General features: G+C 36.3%; 3 protein-coding genes across 4 annotated transcripts in view; 1 reads left to right on the top strand and 2 right to left on the bottom strand.

The window, feature by feature from the left end:
• Positions 1-24,944, bottom strand: part of LOC127846695 (NLR family CARD domain-containing protein 4-like) — a 755,110-nt gene that overhangs the window by 76,322 nt on the left and 653,844 nt on the right. The gene's annotated exons all lie outside the window — the stretch shown is intronic.
• LOC127846706 (uncharacterized protein CXorf38 homolog) lies at positions 1,377-24,233 on the bottom strand. Its single transcript, XM_052378205.1, has 3 exons — positions 23,635-24,233; positions 11,895-12,053; positions 1,377-1,756 (listed from the first exon to the last, which is right to left on the bottom strand). Exons 1-3 carry the CDS (start codon positions 24,208-24,210, stop codon positions 1,433-1,435), a joined length of 1,059 nt encoding a protein of 352 aa, XP_052234165.1. The 5' UTR covers positions 24,211-24,233; the 3' UTR covers positions 1,377-1,432.
• Positions 3,541-8,514, top strand: LOC127846703 (uncharacterized). Of its 2 annotated transcripts, XM_052378200.1 has the most exons (8): positions 3,541-5,089; positions 5,275-5,459; positions 5,786-5,896; positions 6,393-6,587; positions 6,783-6,928; positions 7,029-7,215; positions 7,436-7,581; positions 8,194-8,514. In XM_052378200.1, exons 1-8 carry the CDS (start codon positions 4,696-4,698, stop codon positions 8,369-8,371), a joined length of 1,542 nt encoding a protein of 513 aa, XP_052234160.1. In that variant the 5' UTR covers positions 3,541-4,695; the 3' UTR covers positions 8,372-8,514. The 2 variants fall into 2 exon arrangements, with proteins under 2 accessions (XP_052234160.1, XP_052234161.1); XM_052378201.1 differs by lacking the exon at positions 7,436-7,581 and having other exon boundaries at positions 8,194-8,350.

Genomic DNA, 24,944 nt, shown 5'->3' with positions numbered 1-24,944 from the left:
CTTTTTAATTTTGTACGAGTGTGCGATGCTTCAGCATATTGAAATACTATTGCTAGAATTTTGCTAGAGTAAGTCAACATATTCCTGTGGTTGCATGGTATTAATATGATCAAATGATTACACAATTGTGCTCAAGACAGGCATTTGTGTGGAAAATAGTACTTTACTTTACTCAAGTAAGTAACTCAGTAATATATCATATTGAATTGCATGTGTTATATTAATTAACAGTTATTTTTAATTTAAAGACGCTAACTATCGGCCATTTTCCCAAACCGTAGATTTTTTTCCGAAACGATTTAACAATGAAATACACCACGTTTCTAAATACAATTTTAGATTAACAATGATATCGTAACACTTCTTTTACAGGAAACAAATCAATGGGCATGTGTACAATGACAATAAATTCCCACATTTGATAACAAACAGTCCGTGATATTGCCAAATTACAGCAGACTAAAAACAAATTTGGCGAATGAAGTCTGACATTATTTTGACATACAGGGCTCGAATTACTTTTTTGTTTCAACTCGCAAAAAATTGCTAGTTGTTAAAATGTTAACTCGCATTTTTTCTTTCCAACTCGCAATACATCTTTCTATAAAACATGCATCCTTTGGTAGATCTAAACTCAAAAAATAAAGCCCTGAACTTGTAGTGATACTGTGGTAACCAATAACACAAAGAACTAGGTTGATTTTCGCCACAAAAAAGCTCGTTATTTTTTTAGTAGACGACATTTTAAAGGTCACGTGACTAGTGTTAGGAAAATAGTCGGCAGCGTTATGAACTCCGGTCACGTCCAGTGTACAAAGTTTACTCGCAAATAAAGTTTTCTATTTCATGTTAGCTATTGTGCTTCTCACATTTCAATTCTAACTGAGCTGGTTGTTAATTTCTGTGGGTTTAGGTTTTTTCTCCGAAATATATCGAGTACGATCAAGGAAGTATTTACATATCCAGAAACAATTATGCCCCAGAGACGTGCCGAGAAATGGGCATCAACAGAGAAATAAACCCTTGCAGACAAACCGGCCAGATTGACATCCCTTGCAAACTATGTTGTTTACAGATTTGGAACAGTCACATTATAAATTTACAATATAATGATCGACGGCAAATACCTTAGATAGACCACTGCATCCTCCTGATCATCTTCAGACGATTATTTTTTGAAAATCTGCTGATTTGTTTGTTTTTTCCCAACTCACATAAAATGGCGAGTACCTCAATTGTGCACTCGCTTTTTAGACGCGCATTTTAAAATGAAATCCCAAATGGCCTGTTTGCGAGTGTTTAATTCGAGCCCTGTGACATATATGTTTTATGTTGGTATGCACCGATTTGTCAATTATTTTTTAAACATCCAATTTACTAACGATGTATACTGAGAATGACAATACATATTAAAACACACGAGGAATTATCCTTAGTATGCATTTGCAGTTATTGATAGGCAAAATAAAGTGAAGTTAAAGTAAGAAATACCTTTACGCGATTGCTCATAGGTCGATTCAACCGTCTTGCTCACATGTTCATCTATTGCATTTGTACATTTTGCAGCGTGCTCATCAAGTTCCTGTTTACATTTGTCCGTATGTGCATTGAGATCCTTTCTACACTGTTCAAGATGCATCTTCATCTCATCCAGAGCTTTATCGGCAAAGTGTTCAACTGTCTTAAGTGTATCTTGAGCAGCCTCTAGTAGATGAATCATCTCCTCCGTGGTTATCCTCAATGTATCCCGTTCCAGCTGTGTTGTAAACAAATTTATATGTTTCAACTGCAAAACACTGGTATTTATCATTCAACAACTGTTTCATAAAACCAGTATTTATTACTTAACTTTATAATATTAGACAAGAATGTGTTCGCCCCATACAAGCTGAGCCTTGCCAATAAAGCTCGAAACTCGCCTTATACCAGAAAAAGGCGACCAATATGGAAAAACACACCTAATACGGAAAAAGGTCGGCCAATACGACATTCAGCCATTCAGAAACCAGGAAAAACTCTGACTTATATGAGAATGTAAAATTTCTACAATTTTGGACGCCAATTTAAAGTGGTATGATTTGTTTTGGTGCAAAAGTTTAAATCCTTAAAATTTTAATAATACAATTAACTAAAAGCACTCAGACCTAATATATTCAGCTCCCTTTTTCAACAATATCAATAGTGCAGTGTAACCACAACAGTTAGGTTCAATATTTGAGCATATGTACAAAAATAACAACTTTGAATATGTTTAAGCTGCAATGAGCGCCGAAAGCAAAACTTATTCGACATCATGGGAGGATTTACACATTACAAATGCAATTCCTAATGGCAACTAGAGCTTTGTGACACAGAATATTTTGCATGTTGTCTTCACAAAAAACAGCGGGCACCATGCTCAATGTTGAAAACGCACTAAGTGACCCCGTGACCTTGTTTTTGACCCGGCATAGCCAATGTTCGAACTTGACCTACATATCATCTAGATACAACTTCTGACCAAGTGTGGTGAAGATCAGATGACAACTACTTGAATTAGAGAGCGGGCACCTTGCTGAATGTGTAAAACGTACTAAGTGATCCCGTGGCCTAGTTTTTATCTGGCATGAGCCATGTTCGAACTTGGCCTTAAGATCATTTAAATACAACTTCTGACAAGGTTGGTGAAGATCAGATGAACACTAATTGAATGAGAGAGCAGACAACATGTTGATGTTTAACACGCACCAAATGACCCTATTACCTAGCTTTTTTACCCGGCATTCCCCATATTCAAACTTGACCTAAACATCATCTTGATTTAACTTCTGAACACGTTTGGTGAAGATCGGATGAAAACTACATGAATTAGAGAGCAGACACCATGCTCAATGTTTAAAACACACCAAGTGACTATGTGACCTAGATTTTGACAAACTATGAACCATGTTTGAACTTGACCTAGACATCATCTAGCTACGTTTTCAGACTAAGTTTAATGAGGCACGGGTGGGAACTACTTGAATTAGAGAGCAGACACCATGATCAATGTTAAAATCGCACTAAGTGACCCCCTGGCCTAGTTTTTGACCCAACATGACCCATATTCAAACTTGTCCTAGACCTTATCTAGATACAACATCTGACCAAGATTGGTAAAGATCGGACGAAACAACTTGAATTAAAGAGCGGACACTTAATAAGGACCGACCGACAGACAAGCTCAGTCCTGTATACCTCCTAAACTTTGTATGTCGGGGTATAATAAGTAAGTTTTCAATCCTTATTGTCTTTCAGAGTTGTATTAAAAACAAAGGTTGTGGATCCAGTGTGGCTGGAATGTTATTTAGGTAAATTTTGCATAATTTCGCGACCTGCCAAATTGTGTTCCTGCATAATGTAATGTCTTGAAAGCAACTTTCGTCATATACTAAGTTTAAATGCTATTGTTCCTATGCTTTATCAGTTATATCGCCTTCATATTACAATATTTATATAGTAATAATTATTATTCTGAAATAAAATGCATGGAACATTTGTTTCCTCTTGCAACAACCAGCGATTTTCCTCCTTCTTTATAAAGTACCGGTAAACGGTACTTTCCCAATTGAACGAAAATTCCCAAATTCCCAAAACGGTACTTTCCCAATCGAACGAAAATTCCCAAATTCCCAATCGGCATCTGGAAAAATCCCAATCGGCGTCCGAATTTTTTCTCAAAACGATCGAAAGATTTGTAACAAAACCCAACTTTCGGCGAGCGAACAAAGAAAATCGTATAGTTGTGTGTAACCACGCGCTCGATTAATTTCGGGTTTTATTATTCAGCGCGTTCAATCAATAGAGTCGTTACTGTTTCCGGTTCTGTTGTCAAGCCAGCGTTCTGTTTTACGTGGGTTTGTTAACTTAGTTGAAATGAGTCATAACAGTAAATACTATGCCAAAAAAATAAAAAAGAGTCATCAGGGATCCATTCCACTGACGCAGTTTGGGTTCAAAATATCAAATCAAGCCTCCGAGGCCTGTGTATATGATAATGAGGCCGTGTCAAATCAGGCCCCCGAGGCAGTGTCTTACCAGGCCGTTGGCGTTGAGACCGAATTACACCAGACCCCTGAAATAAATCAATCTAGTGACGCCGATTTCAAACAGGCCCCTGAGGCTTCTGAATCAACTCAAAGTGGTATTGATGATGGTCAAGTTGAAGATCCATCCCAGTCTAGCCATGAAATATTTTCATCTGAAATGTTGATTGCCACAAAAATTGAAAATGATCCTTCCACTCTTGTCCCACCCCCAAAAAAGCAAGTTAAAATCAATGCAAAATATGAATGGAACTATGATTGGCTATATTTTAGCAGCAGCAAAAATGGCTTTTTGTGCAAGTATTGTGAAATTTTTGGACCAAAACAGGTAGCCCGTGGTGTACCATCGCCTTTTTTAACAGGCACTGTCCTTGGGGATCATCCAGTTCGGAAACTAACTGCTCATGAGGAAACTCAATTGCATAAGGACAGCCTGAGCAGATAAGTTAAGGCCAAAGAAGGTGTAGAGACAGAAACTATTCCAAAACTTTTACAGAGGCAAAAGGGTGAAAACAGTTCAGAAACAGAGATTAAAATAAACAGACAATACATAACATGTTTGATTAACACTGCAAACCTTGTTGTGCGCAAACACTGGGCGCTGGATAGCATTCCTGATCTCGTAGAGCATATGGCCAAAGCAAACTGTGATGATATAACTGCTTATAAGCAATTAAGCTCTCCCATGTATACCTCGCCAAAATCCATCACACAAATAGTTTCTGCACTCAGCTCTTACTTTGAAAAACAACAACTTGATAAAATTAGGACAAGCGACTACGTTGCTTTGCTTGCTGACGAGTCTACAGACGAAGCTGGTCGCAGTCAATTGGCGATTCTCATTCGCTACCTTGACTGCGGGAATGTGGAAGACCACTTTGTTGGACTTGTTAACGTCAAACGGAGAGATGCCAAAACACTCACTCAGGCATTAGTGAATTTTTTGGAGTCAAAGGATATCAACATCAACAAAGTGATGTTCCTAGGGTTTGACGGTTGCAATACCATGAGTGGAGAGCAGAATGGTATATATAAATAGTTTTCTCAGCTAATATGAAATGAAAAATAATATTAGCTCTTGTTTGTTTTCAGTTGTGCATGATTAAATAAAGATTCTTAAATGCAATTTTGATTATTGTTTTACATTCAACTGCATTGGATTCAATTAACACCATGATCTAAATGCATAACATTATGCTTTTTTTGACAGGTGTGCAGAGACGTTTCAGGAATATGGTTCCTCATTCCCAGTACATCAACTGCAGAAACCATAAACTAGCTCTCTGCGTGAAACACCTGATGAAACACTTTGAAGTTCTCGTGGAGGTGGATTATGTCCTGCTGTCAGTCTACAAGTTGTTCGAGTATTCACCCCAGAAATTTGCTGTGTTCAAGGTAGTTTCAATCAAACAGTATCATGATTTAAATATACTAGTCTTATGCTTTTATAGTCTGTCAAATATTGTGTTTTCTTTGTTAAATGCATGTGTTTCTTCATTGTAAACTGGCCATCTAAATAAATAATTTCCTTTTATATAAAATAATGATGCTTAGCTGCCTTATTGAACTCAAATGACAGGTCAACATTTTGAATATGAATTTTATACTTCAAATGGACAATTTAATAGTATTCAAGTAGTGGCTCTTGAACAACAAACCAAATATGATAATTAACTTAGATCAAATTTTGCACTAGGTTGTATAATGTTTTTGTTACTCAGGATGTCCAGTCTTCATATGATGTCAAAGAGCTGGTGATGGTCAGAGCAGCAGCTACTAGATGGTTGTCTCATGGCGTGGCCTGTAGGAGGTTCATAGATCGATTTGTCCAGGTAGCTACACATATTACTTCTCATTACATATTGATTGCATCATAAAAATCAAGAAACATTTAAATATGTTATTATATTAACATCTGAAACAATAATGTCAAAAGTTATCTTAGATATTTGACAATTGATCTTATTAGCTTTTTAAAGTTAATACATTCCTTTCACAATCTACAGTTAGGCTATTATAATTTCTTAACATGCAAATGAAGTTTGACACGGGGGTACTTTTTTAGTCTCGCTACTTTTCAGTCAGCTGTTTGGTTTGTTCGACTGCATATACTTTTTTTCGGGTTGTAGATGAAATTTCTCATACAATTTATAAGTGATATAATTTAAACTCTAATCATATAAAAAAAATCATGCACTGGGATCGATATGTTGTTGAGTTATGAGTTCAGTTAAACTTAGCCACAGGCTTGTCATTTACTATGCTTGCTTCAAAGTGGTGTGGGGGATACTTTGAGTCACTTTCAGGCATCTATTTTTTCCATTGCAGATCCTTGATACACTTGATGAGCTTCTGGAAAGAAAAGGAGATTCTGAGATTGTTGCCATTCGAGACAAGATCACGAGCAAAAACACTGTGGCAGCTATTCCGGTCATGTGCGATATGCTCCAGCCAGTGAACATCTTCTGCAAGTTTCTACAGGGTTCTGCAATTGATTTCTCAGATGTGACAAGAAAATTAAAGGTAGTAGTTACGATTTGTTTTATGATAAAAGCGAATTCATTTAAAGTTTCATATGACAAACTGATCTTCACTGTATTTTATAGTGTAAGGTGCTTTAATTATAACATATAATATAATATAATTATAACATAAGCTTCATACTATTTAAAGCTGAAAGACTGCAGTAATATCAATACTGTATCTGATTTTTTGTAGGAGTTGACAGACAACCTGGAAATCTTAACCCAGAGATTCAGGGCATGCCTACAACCTCCAGGAGTGGAAGATGACCTATATCTGTCGCGCATGAGCACCCTCTTTGCAGAAATTGATCAACGAACAGTTTATTCAAGAAGACTAAGGTAGTTCACAGAAATATTTGCTTGTCAATGTGATTGACATACATGTTGTTTACATTAGTTGATTAATTTTTGGGATCATTTAACAATTATTTCTTTTCAGAGACAAGGACAGTTACACCCCTACTCAGGTAGTGGAGGAGCTTGCCATCCCTATGGTCAACAAACTCCTAGAAGAACTAGATAGCGGTTTCAACTTCGTGTCGCCAGAGCTTAAAGCCTTCTCAGTCTTCACATTGACAAATCTGCCTGAAACCATTGTGGAACTGCGAGAATCAGATTATGGAAAGGTATAACTGGCTTTATGTGCCTGAAATTAACAATATACTAAAGAATAGTAAAGATAGACAGTTTATTTAATTCTTTGGTACTTTTATTTACAAATTATATTACTTTTAATTTTGAGATTTTTTATAAACTCTGGTCATCAATAATTTTAAGTAGTTAAGTCACCTAGAGACAGAGAGGCCTGATATGATTATCCTTACACAAAACACAAATTTTATTAAGGCGAAAATTGAGACCTTGACCTCACACTATGGGCTTCGAAAAGAAGACACATACAAAGGTCAAACATCGCAGAGCCCACCATTGTTCGACAAGGCTACTGCCCTTGCAGAGTTTGACATCTTTAAATATGTTATGTTCATGCATAGGTATTAGTTGATGTTTTGGACAGTTCAGTTGTGATCATTCCCATTGTTAGTTCCAAAAGGTCTGTTTTCTATTTAGAGTGTGATTACATTGATTTAAATTCTGTGCTTACCCAAATGTATAAGTAAGTATGATTTGTGCAAAATACAAGTTTCAATTAAGGTATTACAAATACTGCTTATGTTTAAAGCAACAACTAACATGATGTAAATTTAACAAAACTGTCAAAAAATCTTTGAAATAAAAGGTAGCGGAAACAATGATTCACACTCTTAAATGAACTTACTTGTTTGCTGTTATTTAGCTTTGTTCATTTTAGACTAGTGTTGCAGATTTATTTATGTTATGGTTTATGCAGTTCTTAGTTAGCTACTGTTTCAGAGTTTGCTTGCTTTCTTTTTCTTTCTCTCATTACATTTTTTTCTTCTCAAGATCATGTTTATATAAATCTTAGATGTTTGTAATGCATGCATATTACATAATATTAAAGAAATATTTATTATTTAAAATACATAATTGTTCCAGCTCTCTTCATGGACACTCCATGATTATATATCATTTAATTAGACCCTGGTAGACATAAACATATAGTTTTATATTATTTCTGTTTTCAGAAACAGCAATCCACCTGTGGACTTGCTGCAGAAGATGCTGGGGGATGAACATCTTAGGACAACCTACCCCTGCATGTATCAGCTGTTGCTGCTGTCAAGACTTGTGCCCTCCAGCACTGCCTCTGTGGAAACAATCTCTGCACAACAAATCGAAACCGTCTTTCTCAGGAAACATTGACGGCGCTAATAATGCTGTGCAGGGAGGGCAGCGAGCAACTTAGTGATGTGCAAACATCACAGATTGTAGAACTTTTTAAACAAATGAAAGAGAGGGACATTTCTTTATAAGAGATATAAGAGATTAAAACAACTAATAATTGATTTTGTGTGTTCTTTTTAATATTTTGTTATTTATATCAACTTTATTACTTAATGGTCATTAAGGCATGCCTGCAAATGATTATTTTAATGGGTTTGTTCAATTAAGTATGAATTGTATGATGTATTCAATAAGACCCATACTTCACGACGCGATTTTCCCAATTTAAGGATTTCACGACTCGATTTTTCCCAATTTTGAGGTTTTCACGACTCAATTTTTCCCAATTGGACCGGTACGGGTACTTTTCCCAATTGGACAAGGAAAATCGCTGACAACATAAAATTTTCGTTTAAAATTAACAAGATTATCTCTTAAAAGGTATTTTGGTGTACATGTACAAAACATTTTCAAAGCATTTTGCATGGGAATATAAACAGGGAAAAAGTTGTATAGAACAGAAATTTCCCTATTTTTCAAAACTTCATACTTCATTTAATAGCAAAAAACCTAAAAGTTAAAGATGCGGTTTATAGTCTGCTTCGATATACATTTTCAGCCGACTTCACAATCAACCCCACGATCACTGGGATTTAAGTCGTCCGTTAACATATGGCGCACCAGGCAGCCACGGCACATTGGCTTATTTCCCTCACAGGTACCCATTTACACACCTGGGTGGAGAGGAGCAAGCGTGGGATTAATTTTTTGCTCAGAAAAATCCAGTGCCTTGGCGGGATTCGAACCAGGGACCTTTCGATCCCTAGCCCAGAATCTTACCACTAGACCACTGTCCCCACAAACCTGTATTTAAAAAGTGAAATTCAAGCTTTTCTTGATGAATAATATTATGTAGTTAATTAATAAAATTGTCATTAATTAGTTGAATTCATATTGGCTTTGTTATTGAGCTTCAGACAACCGCATTGTCCATCGGCCTGCAGCTCAATAACAAAGCCAATATATATTCAACTAATTAATAGCATTATAGAACAACTGTATGATGAAGTATTATCAATATAATTTGTTTAATTCACGTTTGCATTACAACTTAAAGCAGCTTTATGTATCAGTAACTGATTATAAAAATGTGATACGTTAATTCTCAGTTAAGTCGATGTGATTTATGTCGGATTTAATATCTGGTAAAACACAAATAGCAATTGACGATAAAGCGGAAAAATCGAGTCGTTTAATTACACTAGTGAGGGACACTCATAACGATGGGAAGGAAATGATTTGCCCACGTTTAATTCTACATTTAAACCTAATCCTTTTTTGTAATGGACCAATATGGCAACTATAGTTTATTTAATATCGTAACATTACGTTACTTACATTTCGTCTTGTTTTGAATTCCCGATGAAAATTAATCATATTTATAATTTATAATGTTTAATTATTGTATTAAATAAAACATGTCAGCACAAATTGTTTGTCAAGACTTTAGAGAGATGGGTATGCGCATGTGAATGTACTAACAGGGGTGTGATTGAGGCAAAGTCAGAGGGGAGGAAAATTCTGTTGACTGATTTTGACTACGCGAATGGCGCGCATAACGCAATGACAAACATAAAAACAGACATTATAATAAACAACTTTTTGAACTTCATAACAATATTTCTTTATGAAAACCTGTTAAACTTCACATTTAACATACCGAGGATGCAAAGTAAACTGTTAAGTAAGTATTTATTGTGATCAATAGCAGCAGTTTTTCAATGTATTGAATTACAGTTAATAGACTAAATATAAACAAACACACTTGAGTGTTCTTCTGGTGTTAATGATGTATTAACTGAGTTAAATTAATATATTTAATTTGTTTACCTTTCAATATCTTGCATTTCACATCTTCACTCAGTTCAAAGCTATTTCAGTTAACTGAACAGCGTGACAAACATAATAAAGCAGAATATGCATATGAATCTGATTATACACAGACCCACAGACATATAAAAATCAAATCATGTTTGTCTATTTCCATGTTCGAACGCTACTCTTCTCAATTGTTTTACTTCTCGAGTAGACTAAACTCCAATTTGCAAACACTGGTTTCCGTGACACAAATTCAGTGGGCACATTTCTTAACAAAATATGTGTTGCTTGTATCTAAAACGTGGTCTTTTTTTGACAAACACATTTCATTATTCCTATCAGACTAGGTGATGTCAGTCGTTTATTCGATTGCTATTTGTTATTTCAATAATCTTAATTTTCTCTTCACAACGGCGCCATTTGCAAACAAATCACAGAGCGCATTTTAAGAACACGATTTTAATTGGAAGATTGTGAAACGACAGCCAATTATATGGCTCGTTTAAAAAATGCTTAGGCAGAATCTACCAGTGTAGAATGCGGAGAGATTTCGCGGGCCGCAGATATTTCGGGCCGCTTATGAAATACGTCCGCGGAATCGGTGGTAGCCCCTCTCCCCCACATTTTTAAAACGAATTTACGCAAATCTCAGAAAAGACATCCGGGACAACCCGATCCGCGGATTCGCGGAAAAATCACACCCCTGACTAATATTATTTTGTATACTATTGTTTTAATGAACATGAACAAATAAACACCAACATATCGCCCAATTGGTGCAAAAAGGTACCGTATGTCTTCTTATTTCAATCGTACATTGTACCTTTTTGCACCAAAGGGGGTGATATAATGTAGACTGTCACGACAGTGATTTGTGGTAACAAAGCGTTTGTCATAGCGAGCTACAGTGGAAAAAAATTCCTGTAGTATCAGATCGACTTTTACATTTTAATCACTGCAGATGATCATGTTAATACTCGCGGACCAAGTTTTTTCAGGGTTTTGTAGATATTCCACGATTGTATGAGTGTAATGTAACGTTGGTGGCATACGCATCCGGCACTTCATGCGAGTCATGATCAATGCACCTATGAAGTTTCATGATTCTTGGCCTAAGCGTTCCTGATTTATTATCCAGAAACCATTTTACTATTTCGGGTCACCGTGACCTTGACCTTTGACCTAGTGAACTCAAAATCAATCGGGTTCATCTGCGAGTCATGATCAATGTACCTATGAAGTTTCATGATCCTATGCCTAAGTGTTCTTGAGTTATCATCCGGAAACCATCTGGCGGACGGACCGACGGACGGAACAACCAACGGACCGACATGAGCAAAACAATATACCCCTCTTCTTCGAAGGGGGCATAAATAGTTAGGACATATATGTAATTAGTTTTCAAATCTAAAAGTACAAAATTAATGTATCATGTAGTAATCTATGTACATGAACTGTATTTGAGAGTAACTCAATCTAGTTAATCATAAAATATCATTAAGTTACAATAGACCTACATGTACACGATAATATAATTATGTCTTCATAAAACATATATCACCCTTTTATTATTTGTCGGAATGCGCCTACCTTTACGGTTTGTCTCGAAACACAAAATTTATACCTCTGCTAATTTCCTCAGAGCCTCTTGTGCAGTAACGTCATGTGATAGACACTTCGGGTCACTCAGCAGGCTAGTCAGTATTGTGAAGATGTCCCGGAGGTCTGGATCTGTTACTTTACACTGCGACGAATGACGGACAGTTCTGCCAATCTCTCGCGCCTATGAAAAAAAATATGTTATATTATATTATATTATTTTAAGTTGTATTGAGTGAAATGGTTGAGCTAATGTCTACATGATATACATTTATGTAATTATCACAGGGCTATAGATAACGAGCGTATTTGCGTTATTACGCAATTAAAACAAGCAAATTCGTTGAATTGATATCCCCCGCCAATATGCATCTGGACACTCATACCAAGTTTCAATCAAATCCGCCAAAGCACTTCAAAGATATGGCTCTGGACAAACAAACAAGCATTTTTTTTTAAGATACAAAAAGGGCCATAAATCTGTTATTATCAGATTGTGTACAATTCCATTTGGAGTGCATCATCCTATTATCCACATATATACTACCAAGTTTCAATGAAATCCGCCAAAGCACTTCCAAGATATGGCTCCGGACGGACGGACGGAAAGACGGACGGACAGACAATGCCAAAACAATATCCTTCCGCCTATGGCGGGGGATAATAACCAAAAACGTTATTAAATTTAAAATAAAGCAAACACAAACGCAAATACAAATTTAATAACTTAATTCCTGTAAAAAAAAAACTTGCGTCACAAAACGCAATTCTTACAAACGGGCGTATTTTTTAGACTGGTTATTTTCCATACAAAAATGTACCGGATAGTTTATATGCCGTCCTATGAAAACAAGAGGGCAGTCTTTCCAGCGATTATCAATCTTTGGGGTATTATTGTAATTCGTATTCGTAGACCTGTCCGCTTTCTACTTTCATTTTCAAAGTATTCAACTCAAAATGACCCGAAAAAGGGGTGCATCGCTTTGAACAGCCATAACTTCATCAATTGTGCAGCAATTTTCACTAAGGCGGTCTTATTCAACGCAAAAATGAATGAGTGAACTTTGATCAGAAATTCAGAAATTGTTTGTTGTTATGCACAGGTACATTTTTTAATTCCATTTGTATAAGTATTATAATAACCTTAGTAGATTTTTATTATATTAATTTATATATGTCATTTCCTCAATTAAAAAATCTTGGGGGCGGTGGGGGTTAGAGGGGGGTATAATGTGGGGTGTGGTAATTTTTTAGATGTTTGAAAACAAATGGGGGTGGGGTGGGGGGAAGGGGGGTGGGGGTGAGAGGGGGTTATAATGTGGGTAGTGGTAATTTATAAGATGTTAAAAAAATTGGGGGTGGGGATAAGGGGGTAGGGGGGGTAGGGGGGAGTGAGGGGCGTATAATGAGGGGTGTGGTAATTTATTCGATGTTTAAAAAAAAAATGGTGGGGGTGAGAGGGGGGTATAATGTGGGTTGTGGTAATTTATAACATGTTTAAAACAAGATGCGTTTGTGAAACACAATGTCCCCCTATATAATGTTTGACCTTGAAGGATGACCTTGACCTTGTGAAAGATGACCTTGACCTTTCACCACTCAAAATGTGCAGCTCCATGAGATACACATGCATGTCAAATATCAAGTTGCTATCTTTAATATTGCAAAAGTATTCATAAAATGAGCGATTTTGGCCATATATATTTGAACTCTGAGCTTGAAGGATGACCTTGACCTTGACCTTTCACCACTCAAAATGTGCAGCTCCATGAGATGCACATGCATGCCAAATATCAAGTTGCTATCTTCAATATTGCAAAAGAATTCATAAAATAAGCGATTTGGGCCACATATATTTGACCTCTGACCTTGAAGGATGACCTTGACCTTTCACCACTCAAAATGTGCAGCTCCATGAGATACACATGCATGCCAAATATCAAGTTGCTATCTTCAATATTAAAAAAGTATTCATAAAATGAGTGATTTTGGCCACATATATTTGACCTCTGACCTTGATGGATGACCTTGACCTTTCACCACTCAAAATGTGCAGCTCCATGAGATACACATGCATGCCAAATATGAAGTTGCTATCTTCAATATAGCAAAAGTTATTGCAAAATATTTTTTTTTGTTACCAGCATTTGAACCGGCCAGAAAATCGATTGAACCGGTCAATTTGGCCGGTTCTTAGGGAAAACTCTGTATACATGTAGTTGTGTTAATGAAATTCTCAAACATATTTACCGACATAAATGTTTAAGATTATTTTTCGTAAGTGATGTTGCAATTATGTTGGATTATTTGATAATTGTGAACATTAGAAAAGCGTTATGTATACTGTTATTGATACGATTTGGTTTATATGCATGAATTGGCGAATCATCAATGTTAATGATATACACTGCCATCACTGCGAATCGCAGCAAATCACCACAACATTGAGGGGATTTAGCGCAAAGATTATCTTGCTCTCGCGCGACGTCGGAGTGACGAGTCACGGTGATTTAACACCCAAAAAGCAAAATGCCTGCCTTGACTTCGCTAATTAGGCAAAAATCACGGGTCGCGTAGTGTACATCTATTAAAACGATTGGAGGTTTGAGGTCGTCTTAATTATTAGCATTAACATCAATAGTGTCCATCAATAAAATATCGTACACTTCATGTTAAAGTAAGCGGTGTTACACATACATTTGTCCGACAAACTTGCTTAATAACAAGGGCTGTTTGTAAAACATGCATGCCCCCCATACGGGCTTTCCGTTGTAGTGGCAGCCATTGTGTGAATACGATTTTTGTCACTGTGACCTTGACCTTTGACCTAGTGACCTGAAAATCAATAGGGGTCATCTGCAGGTCACGATTTATGTACCTATATAGTGTCATGATCCTAGGCAAAAGCTTTCTTGAGTTATCATCCAAAAATCATTTTACTATTTCGGGTCACCGTGACCTTGACCTTTGACCTTGTGACCTCAAAATCAATAGGGGTCATCTGCAATTCATGATCAATCTACCTATGAAGTTTCATGATCCTAGGCGTAAACGTTCTTGAGTTATCATCCGAAAACCATTTTACTATTTCGGGTCACCGTGACCTTGACCTTTGACCTAGTGACCTCAAAATCAATAGGGGTCATCTGCGAGTCATGATCAATTTACCCATGAAGTTTCATGATCCTAGGCGTATGCGTTCTTGAGTTATCATCCGGAAACCATTTTACTATTTCGGGTCACCGTGACCTTGACCTTTGACCTAGTGACCTCAAAATCAATAGGGGTCATCTGCGAGTCATGATCAATGTACCTATGAAGTTTCATGATCCTAGGCCCAAGGGTTCTCGAGTTATCGTCTGACAACCACCTGGTGGACCGACAGACCGACCGACCGACATGAGCAAAGCAATATACCCCCTCTTCTTCGAAGGGGGGCATAATAATTATAGATCGTTAATATGTTATACATGCATAAAACAGAGCTTTAAGCGCTCATTTGAATTAAATAACCAATAGTTGAAGTCTGTATCTTATGACATATTTGTTGACTCAACTTGGCCCAGATTCAAACCTAGTATTCATATTTAAAAGATAAACATTCCAACCGCCTTTCATCAAAATTGAGTTATATACTGTGAAACCATTACTATTCGTCAGACATTAATTTTCGTCTTTTTCGTCCTTCGACCGATGGATGAATTCAAGGTCCTAACAAACAATCATGACCATATTCGAAACAAATAAGACTGAATTACTGTAGGCATTAGCAGTGTTCTGCCGTGAATTTTTACTGTTGGGGACAGAGACCCTTTAGGGTTAAAAAAGTGGGGACAAAAACGAAAAATATGGGAACAGATAAATATATTTGTAGCAGAATTTAATTTTCAGAAACTAATTATATTTTACTTGCACTCTTAAATTTGCTTGTTTTCTTCTAACAGCAAGTCCACAGGACGTAACATTCTAATTCAACCATGAATATTTTAAAAACTTTTTAAAACTGTCAAACAATAGTCAACATATTTACAAAACTTTCAACAGATTTATGGTCATTGAACTCAGCCTTGTGTGTCAAAGTACTTGTTCGATAATTAGAATTACTGATAGTAAAGGCGTTTTTTTTGTGCTTTATGCACAAAGTGTATGTCATTTTGTTGTTGTCAAACAGTGACCAAGACAACTTTTGAAGCCAATTTGCTTGGAACGTATGTTTAGGGCCAGGGGCAGACTTTTTTGTCATTGCTAAACGATGTTGGGAATTGGGAGGACTCTGTTGGGGTGTTGTTATTATTATCGTCATAATTTCTAATTTTACTTGCCGGAGGACAAAAACTAAAATGGATTTTGTTTTCTTCGGCCGGTCACTTTCCGCCATTTTGTTTGGTTGTTATAATCTCAACTTACCAATGCAATAGTGTTATTAAAGTAAATTTACCATTGGCTGCAAAATGACGTCACGTCCAATGAAATAATTCGTTTTGATTACACACTCACTCGATTACTTTACTGACTTACCAATTGAATTGATTAGTTTTTATTACTAATTCCTGTGCCCTCGCGGACCAATATACGGAAAACGGGTGGGGACAAATCTTTTATTTTTGCGCCAATGACGCAAGGGCGCATCCACGGCAGAACACTGCATAAGGCATTTAAATCCAGCGTAATCCACGCATATACACAGGTCTCGAAATTAACACTCGCAAAATGCGAGTAATAAAAGTTTGCAAGGTAAGTTATAAGCCACTAGTATTTTTTGCAAGTAAAGAAATAGTGAAAAAAAACGAGTTATATTGCTAAATGCGTTTGACGGTGTGAACGCTAAACCGTAGGTCAATTTTTTGAACGTCGGAATACCCATATGCGGAAGCGCGCACCTTGTTTATAGACTGGTATACTTATAGTACAGATACCCGGATGGTATTGAAACAATAACATGAAACAGTCGACTTTTAACACACAAGTTAAATCCGGTTTTGACACAAAGGGGTTTACATTATAATAGTGTACTGCCAACTGACAGTTCCTGTAAAACGTGAATGCAATAAGGCTGAATCGAATGCGTCGACTTCGTTTAGGCATAATAGTGTTGATTAGCGCTAATTGTTGACAACTTTATTACCCATTGTGTGTATTGTGTTTGTCAGGGGTGTTGCAGATTATACCGCCAACACGCGGCGAATCCAGATTAAAGACAATACTATTAAACGCAATTAAAATATGACGATGTGTGATCAACACCAGACTGATATATATTCTGCGCTTTTATTACAAATTAATAAAGAACATATTGATTTGTGTTTGGTTGTTTGGTTTTAACTGCATCTATTATTTTTGTACATATACATAAAAACCCGTACCTTTGTTTTTTTTATAACAAAAACATTTTTTTTTATAGATTTAATACTGTTGTTTATCAATAAATGCAGCGTTCCATTCAGAGAAAAACACTTAACGAACTAGATTCTCTTTCGTATAATAGAACAAGTTTGATAACTGCATTGACCAAATTTTGATGAAACTAAGGTCATTCAGACTAAATCCCATATTCATGAAAAATGCACAAGTGTTAATTTTGTTTTATTTAGCTTACGCTAATTATGACCCATAATGTTCGCACCTTCTCTAATTGGCGCCGATAAAGGTAAGATTGTTACACTGTTACTCCAATATAGCGCGGTCAATGGGGTCCAAGCCGCGAAACAGCGTTATATCGGATCCGCGTTATAGGTTTTGAGCTCATTTACTGCAGGGCGCTATAAACAAAACAGGTATAGAATAGCCTATAGTATAGGTCATGTATATATATATTGCCATGCTGTGTTGACGCAAATACATGCATATAACAGTCTCCGCCAAACAAGTCAAATTTTTACAGGACAGTAGGTCCTGTAAACTGAGAAAAAATACAGGACCTCCTCTTTTTTTACAGGACCTACCAACTACATAAATCAAGTGGTGCCGTTCGTTTACCACCGGGAGTCGCTCCCTCATAATATCTTAGAAACATTTTTCAAACAGTTTTTAAACTCGGCGGTAGCGTTTGTTGATACTTGTTGCTAAGTCTCAGTGCGCATGTCAGAGAGGAATCTGGTCAATACGGCCTAAACCGACGACGGCCTAGATAATTGATCACCAGCCTTTTTCACGCAGGGACATTGACAGTCAAGATCATGACATTGCGAATGAAGATGATCACAATCATTAATAACTATCTCGATTACGTCCATACAAATTGATATTTGTATCATTTAATAATCAGATTTATAATTATCTTAATCAGCGACAAGGCCGACATGGATTTAGACCGTCCTGACGAGCATTCGTCATATGGTAACGACGCAAAAAAATGGACCAATCAGGTGCATCACAAAATTCCGTAGAGTACAGCGTTGGAACGGAAAGACGCGATCGCTAGTTTTATACCGCGGAAAACTTTCAGAGCCGTAAAAACATAAATAATCAACAATTTCGTTCTTTTTTTTTACCGGACAATCGGTCCTGTAAATTAGACCGACAGGCCGGACCTTACAAAATTTTACAGGACATGTCTGTCGGTCCGACCATGTTTGGCGGAGACTGATATAAACCGAATCATATCGATAACAGTTTACATACCGCTTTTCTTATGTGCACATTTATCCGATAATCCAATAAAATTGTAACATCACTTAAAAAATAATAATCTTAAACATTAATGACGATATAATGTTTAAGAAATTCGTAAACACAACCGTACGCATATATGCCATTTTCAGAAGTGTTAAGAGTACAGTGCATTATGGGGCAGAGCTTTCATTGGACGAGCGACTTTAAATTTAGATTGAATGCAATACGACTCATGTACAAAAATTGTTTTATTGCGTCAGGCCACAATTAAAATATTGTTGGTTTGCCCTTTACCGACCCTAAATTTTACAGTTGGGTAGGTAGGTAGGAAAATTATTTTATTTTATTTCAGAAATTATATTTTTAATACAATAATATTCTTTGAATATTTAAAACACTGTTATTAAAGCACTGTTGCAGTGTACGAAGCCCTATGTAGCTTAACATTATCTTGTTTGCTGTTTCTTGCATATATTAATATCAAATGCATGCTTGTGTGTTATTACATCAAATATGTGTTCATTATATGATGTTAATTGCTCAAATGCATTTGTCATTATTTAACTGCCAGACAGCTTTTATTTTTAACTTAAACCTTTCCCTTATATTTGGCTCAATTAGCATGCAACAAGCATTGAAGGAGTGTAGAAAGACAGCCCAAAGCCTTTAATGGAAAAATTCAGACATGGCCAAAAAACATCACATTTTACAGGCCAGACTTGCCTACCAGGAGAACCAATTCACAGGCCAGTTGAAATTTTTACAGGTCTCAATTTTAAGTGTTTGACCGGTTAGTGCATAGTCTCGGCATGGCAAAGTAAATTCATAAAAGGGCAAACTGAACATAAGCATTAGTTCTTCTTGAATGCTCTGAGCTCTTATGAGTACATACATACAGCTCAGAGGGTCAATAGCTGGTAGTTGTATTATTGCAACTAACATAAGCATGAAAACTTGATTTGGGGAAATTAAGGGTGTTAGTTTCAGTTTGTGGAAATATTAACGCTTTAAACATATATACTTGAGTGTTGTCGATGTATTTAGCTAAGAGAAATTAATATATTAAATAAGTTTACCTTTACATATCCATTTCACTAACATGCCATAACAGTAAACTGTTTAGAGTGGCAAACATAATAAAGCAGAATATGCACATGAATCTGATTAAACACAGATCCACTTGCATATAAATCAAATCATGTTTGTTTTTTATTTTGCATTTTCGAACGATAATCCTGTAACTGTTAGATGTATTTTTCTTTGTAAGTAGACTGCATTCCAATTTTCAAACACTTGTTCTGTGACATTCAGTTCATACATTTAAAAAAAAAAGAGTTTTATTTGTATCTATAACGTATGCTCCATCGTAGAATGACACGCTCTTTTCATTAAACCATACTAATTATATGATGTCTGTCGTAAATTCGATAGTCATTTGTCCTCGCTGAGCATCGTTATTTCTTTTGATTGTCCGCCATCTTGGATCACGTTAACAACATGTGTGTGACGAACGTAAACTCGTATATGTCCGACTACTTTCGCGAACAAATAGTTAAGTATGATGTCGTTCGGTCATTTTCACGGTACACCGCCGATCGCGATGCTGGTTATAGACGCTTGCATTACTGTCTAGGGGGCAGGGGATATATTTTTGACCAAATTTCGAGTTCCGAAAGGCCGCAAACAGTCAAATCCATTGCATCAAAGCGGAAAGTGACACAATAAAGCCTTTTTGTGTCAGTGTCATAGCATAGGCAATATACATTGAAAATACAACCAAGACAAGGCTGGCTTCTTCTCTTGTGAAACTATGGCCCTTGATCTTTCCCCCCACCCACCTCATTTTTAATGAAAAAATGAAAAATTTGACCCATTTCATGGCATGCACAGAACATTCAAACAGAATGCAATCCTAGTTTTGGCTACATTACTCATTAATTTCATCCCTGTGCTTTGTTTATTTACCTAAAAAAGTGTCTCCCATACGTTTAGATTTTTCACAATTTACCTTCAAAGTTTTGTTCTGTTTCTGCAGTGTGAAATATTGACTTCCGACAAAAGTGAAAACCTCCTTTTTGAAGATTCAAAATTTCCTTGCTACGGAGCTGTGGCTAGTTTTAATGTTTTTTTCCAAAATTTTGAGACATTCTTTCTACAACCTAACACAAGAAATACATCTTATAAATACCTAATTGATTTTTAAAGACCATAGGTAACACCTACCCTAAAGATATGTAATTTTCATGGACCCCCCTTTCACTGATATATCCCCTGCCACCCTATTCTGGGGCATATGAAATTCCAACCATCGGAGAGACCTAGATCGGTCAGGGGTGATAATAATGGACAGGGATATAAATATGCGCACGAATAAATATTGCAGTCAGCTCTTTTATGATTGGCGAAAAAAAACGAAAATAAAAATAATACGTTTTCAGAAATCGCAATAAAAATTTTTGGGTCGGGGGGTAAAAAGTGGGTCGGTCGGTAAAGGGCAAACAAACTTAATTTTAATTTAGGCCTCATACGCATGCAAAAAACGTGTTTCCCGGGGACTTTCTGATACCGCGCGAAAATGAAAGTGAAGCTCTGTTAACAATTGCCGGTACACTGCGTTCGCATGTAAATAAATCGTCTGCATTATTTAATTTCTAATACACGAACTAAAAGATTAAATGACATAATACTAGAACGATAATAAAATGACAGAAAAAGTTGTTTTATACAGTAGGCAGTATATTGAACAGCCGCTCATTAAATATAGTCAAACTTCAACCATATCAAAGAAAGAATGTTTCAATCGTTTTGAATTACTTGAATTGTAGAACTATCCCGCTTGCACCTAACTTATGGAAATTATCGCACTGAACCGCTCTGATGAGGAAAACATGTAATAAACACTGACACGCGAGTTTTTCACACCTTTATTGACATTACACAACAGATTAACACCAATTAGCTGTCGGTGTTGTTTAACCTCGAGGCGATTATAATCGGTTCAACGGACGGTTGAATAAAGCAATCAACATAACTGTGATTGCCGCCATCTTTGAATTGTCTGAAAATACATGAAGTTGCATTATACGGATTTGAATCAGAAATAAAATGGAAGGTTGGAGAAAAAATGGGATCCAAGCACCCTCCGCGTTATATTGGATTCAGCGTTATAACGGAGCGCTTTATATTGGAGTTACAGCGTATCAGTTTGACCGTGATTGTAATGGAAAAGACTAATTGGCAATTGGCTTCGTTGTTTAAAACACTCGTTAACGGTTATTCAGTCCCACTTATACTCTAATCATAACAAAGAACGTGTCAATGACTAAAAATAACAAGATGTGTTTGTGAAACACAATGTCCCCCTATATGACGTTTGACCAAGTAGGATGACCTTGACCCTTCACCACTCAAAATGTGCAGCTCCATGAGATACACATGCATTTCAAATATAAAATTGCTAGCTTCAATATTGCAGAAGTTACATTACATGAGCAATTTTGACCCATATATTTGACCTTGAAGGATGACCTTGACCTTTCACCACTAAAAATGTGCAGCTCCATGAGATACACATGCACATGCCAAATATCAAGTTGCTATCTCAGGGGTGTGATTGAGGCAAAGTCAGAGGGGAGGAAAATTCTGTTGACTGATTTTGACTACGCGAATGGCGCGCATAACGAAATGACAAACATAAAAACAGACATTAAAATAAACAACTTTTTGAACTTCATAACAATATTTCTTTATAAAAACCTGTTAAACTTCACATTTAACATACTGAGGATGCAAAGTAAACTGTTAAGTAAGTATTTAGTGTGATCAATAGCAGAAGTTTTTCAATGTATTGAATTACAGTTAATAGACTAAATATAAACAAACACACTTGAGTGTTCTTCTGGTGTTAATGATGTATTAACTGAGTTAACTTAATATATTTAATTTGTTTACCTTTCAATATCTTGCATTTCACATCTTCACTCAGTTCAAAGCTATTTCAGTTAACTGAACAGCGTGACAAACATAATAAAGCAGAATATGCATATGAATCTGATTATACACAGACCCACAGACATATAAAAATCAAATCATGTTTGTCTATTTCCATGTTCGAACAATACTCTTCTAAATTGTTTTACTTCTCGAATAGACTAAACTCCAATTTGCAAACACTGGTTTCCGTGACACAAATTCAGTGGGCACATTTCTTAACAAAATATGTGTTGCTTGTATCTAAAACGTGGTCTTTTTTTGACAAACACATTTCATTATTCCTATCAGACTAGGTGATGTCAGTCGTTTATTCGATTGCTATTTGTTATTTCAATAATCTTAATTTTCTCTTCACAACGGCGCCATTTGCAAACAAATCACAGAGCGCATTTTTAGAACACGATTTTAAATGGAAGATTGGGAAACGACAGCCAATTATATGGCTCGTTTTAAAAATGCTTAGGCAGAATCTACCAGTGTAAAATGCGGAGAGATTTCGCGGGCCGCGGATATTTCGGGCCGCTTATGAAATACGTCCGCGGAATCGGTGGTAGCCCCTCTCCCCCACATTTTTTAAAACGAATTTACGCAAATCTCAGAAGTGACATCCGGGACAACCCCATCCGCGGAAATCCGCGGATCCGCGGAAAAATCACACCCCTGTATCTTCAATATTGCGAAAGTATTCATAAAATTAGCGATTTGGGCCACTATATTTGACCTCTGACCATGGAGGATGACCTTGACCTTGACCTTTCACCACTCAAAATGTGCAGCTCAATGAGATACATATGCATGCCAAATATCAAGTTGCTATCTTCAATATTGCAAAAGTTATTGCAAATGTTAAAGTTGGCGCAAACCAACCAACAGACCAACCAACCAACATACCAACAGACAGGGCAAAAACAATATGTCCCCCACTACTATAGTGGGGGACATAAAAACGAATAACAAATGGAATTGCAAAGAAACATAGTTATGGCATGAATGCGTTCCTGTTATAATTTGTTGATATTAGAAATGTTCATAACAGTGATATATAGCATACAACATAAACGATCTCATACATGTATGTGGCTGGATGGACAGGTGGGTGGGACAGGTTCAATGTTTGTCAAAGTAATGGAATAAACTGACAATCACAAGTATACACTTACCTTTGTTAGTAGACAAGGGGGATTATGTTTTCCTACAGCTATGGCGAATGAAAACATGTTGTTAAAGTGTTTGCAGTTCATCATAAAGCTGATGAGCCCGTTGAAGTCGGTATCTTGAACTGAAGTTTTTCCAGCATATCCGTCTGGAGGGAAATATGCCTTGGCAATTTCCCATGGATTTTTTGCCCATTGTTGCGCCGAAGTATTTTTCCATGACGGAATACTAAATGTATGTTGCTTAACAATTTCGTCATGGGCTTTATTACATACATTTGCTGGACATGGTCGTGGTTGTTTCGCAGCATTATAATGCATAGATTTACATGTACCATGTCCTCCTCGTTTATTGCATATGCCTAGTGTTGGGCATTTCAGCAAGTTTGCAGTATGGCAGCCTATACATGCAGCTGGCGCCTGACTACTAGACCAGACAGCTTTTAATATATTGGCGTGTAAAGTTTTAGCTTCATTATCCACGAACGGCTCTAAACCCGACTTTGCAATGTCAACTGCCAGCCACGCCTTCAGCCAGTTCGTCCTTTCCACCTCAGTGAAGACACTGGATAGACTCGCCATTATGGTTTATTCCGCCCCATCCCTGTAAACATATACCAGTTTTATACATTTAATTCCGACCATGTATGAATATCAATGATTTTTTTTGCATATAATTACCACCGAATTTCGGCTGCTTCCCAATTGCAAAAACCAACGTTTTTTCCCAAAAAGCTGACCAAAATTTCCCAAAAAAGCCCAATTTCAAAAAAAAAAAATAAATAAGTCTCTTATGACTTTTGATTTCTTAACTCTAGATCTCAACTTTTTATTTAAACATCCTACAAAATATATAACTTAAATTTAGTCCTGTTTGTAGATAAATAATTCCCTAATATGCTACTTTTATCAATTACAACAATCCCAATTTGACCAGACTCCTTTTCTCAAAAAGGCTAGAAAAAACCCTGCACATGCACTTAAAAACAATTTTAATTCTGTTACTTATAATCCTATTTATAATGCTTAATTTTTCCCAATATCATGGTTTGTCGCACTAATTTTCCAAATTCAAATGGCACAGGCTGTAACAAATAAAAGCATAAAAAAATCACTAAATATCGTTGTTCATAAATATAGATTTTCCAATAATTATGCCAAATGTTTGCTTGACCATATTGTTGTTAAAGGTGACCGAGTATGAATATATTTTAGAATCACGTGAGATATACACATGTAGGTATTGACATATTCAGTAAATAATATGCTTTGAAAGCTGCTATTATGGTTTAAGAAACGGTTGTTAAACTGAATTT

The sequence above is a fragment of the Dreissena polymorpha genome, chromosome 9 (assembly GCF_020536995.1).
Source record: "Dreissena polymorpha isolate Duluth1 chromosome 9, UMN_Dpol_1.0, whole genome shotgun sequence".
In the NCBI taxonomy this organism is placed as follows: Eukaryota; Metazoa; Mollusca; class Bivalvia; order Myida; family Dreissenidae; genus Dreissena; species Dreissena polymorpha.
The sequence above is the reverse complement of the archived record's forward strand: the minus strand, read 5'-3'. Positions and strand labels throughout refer to the sequence as shown.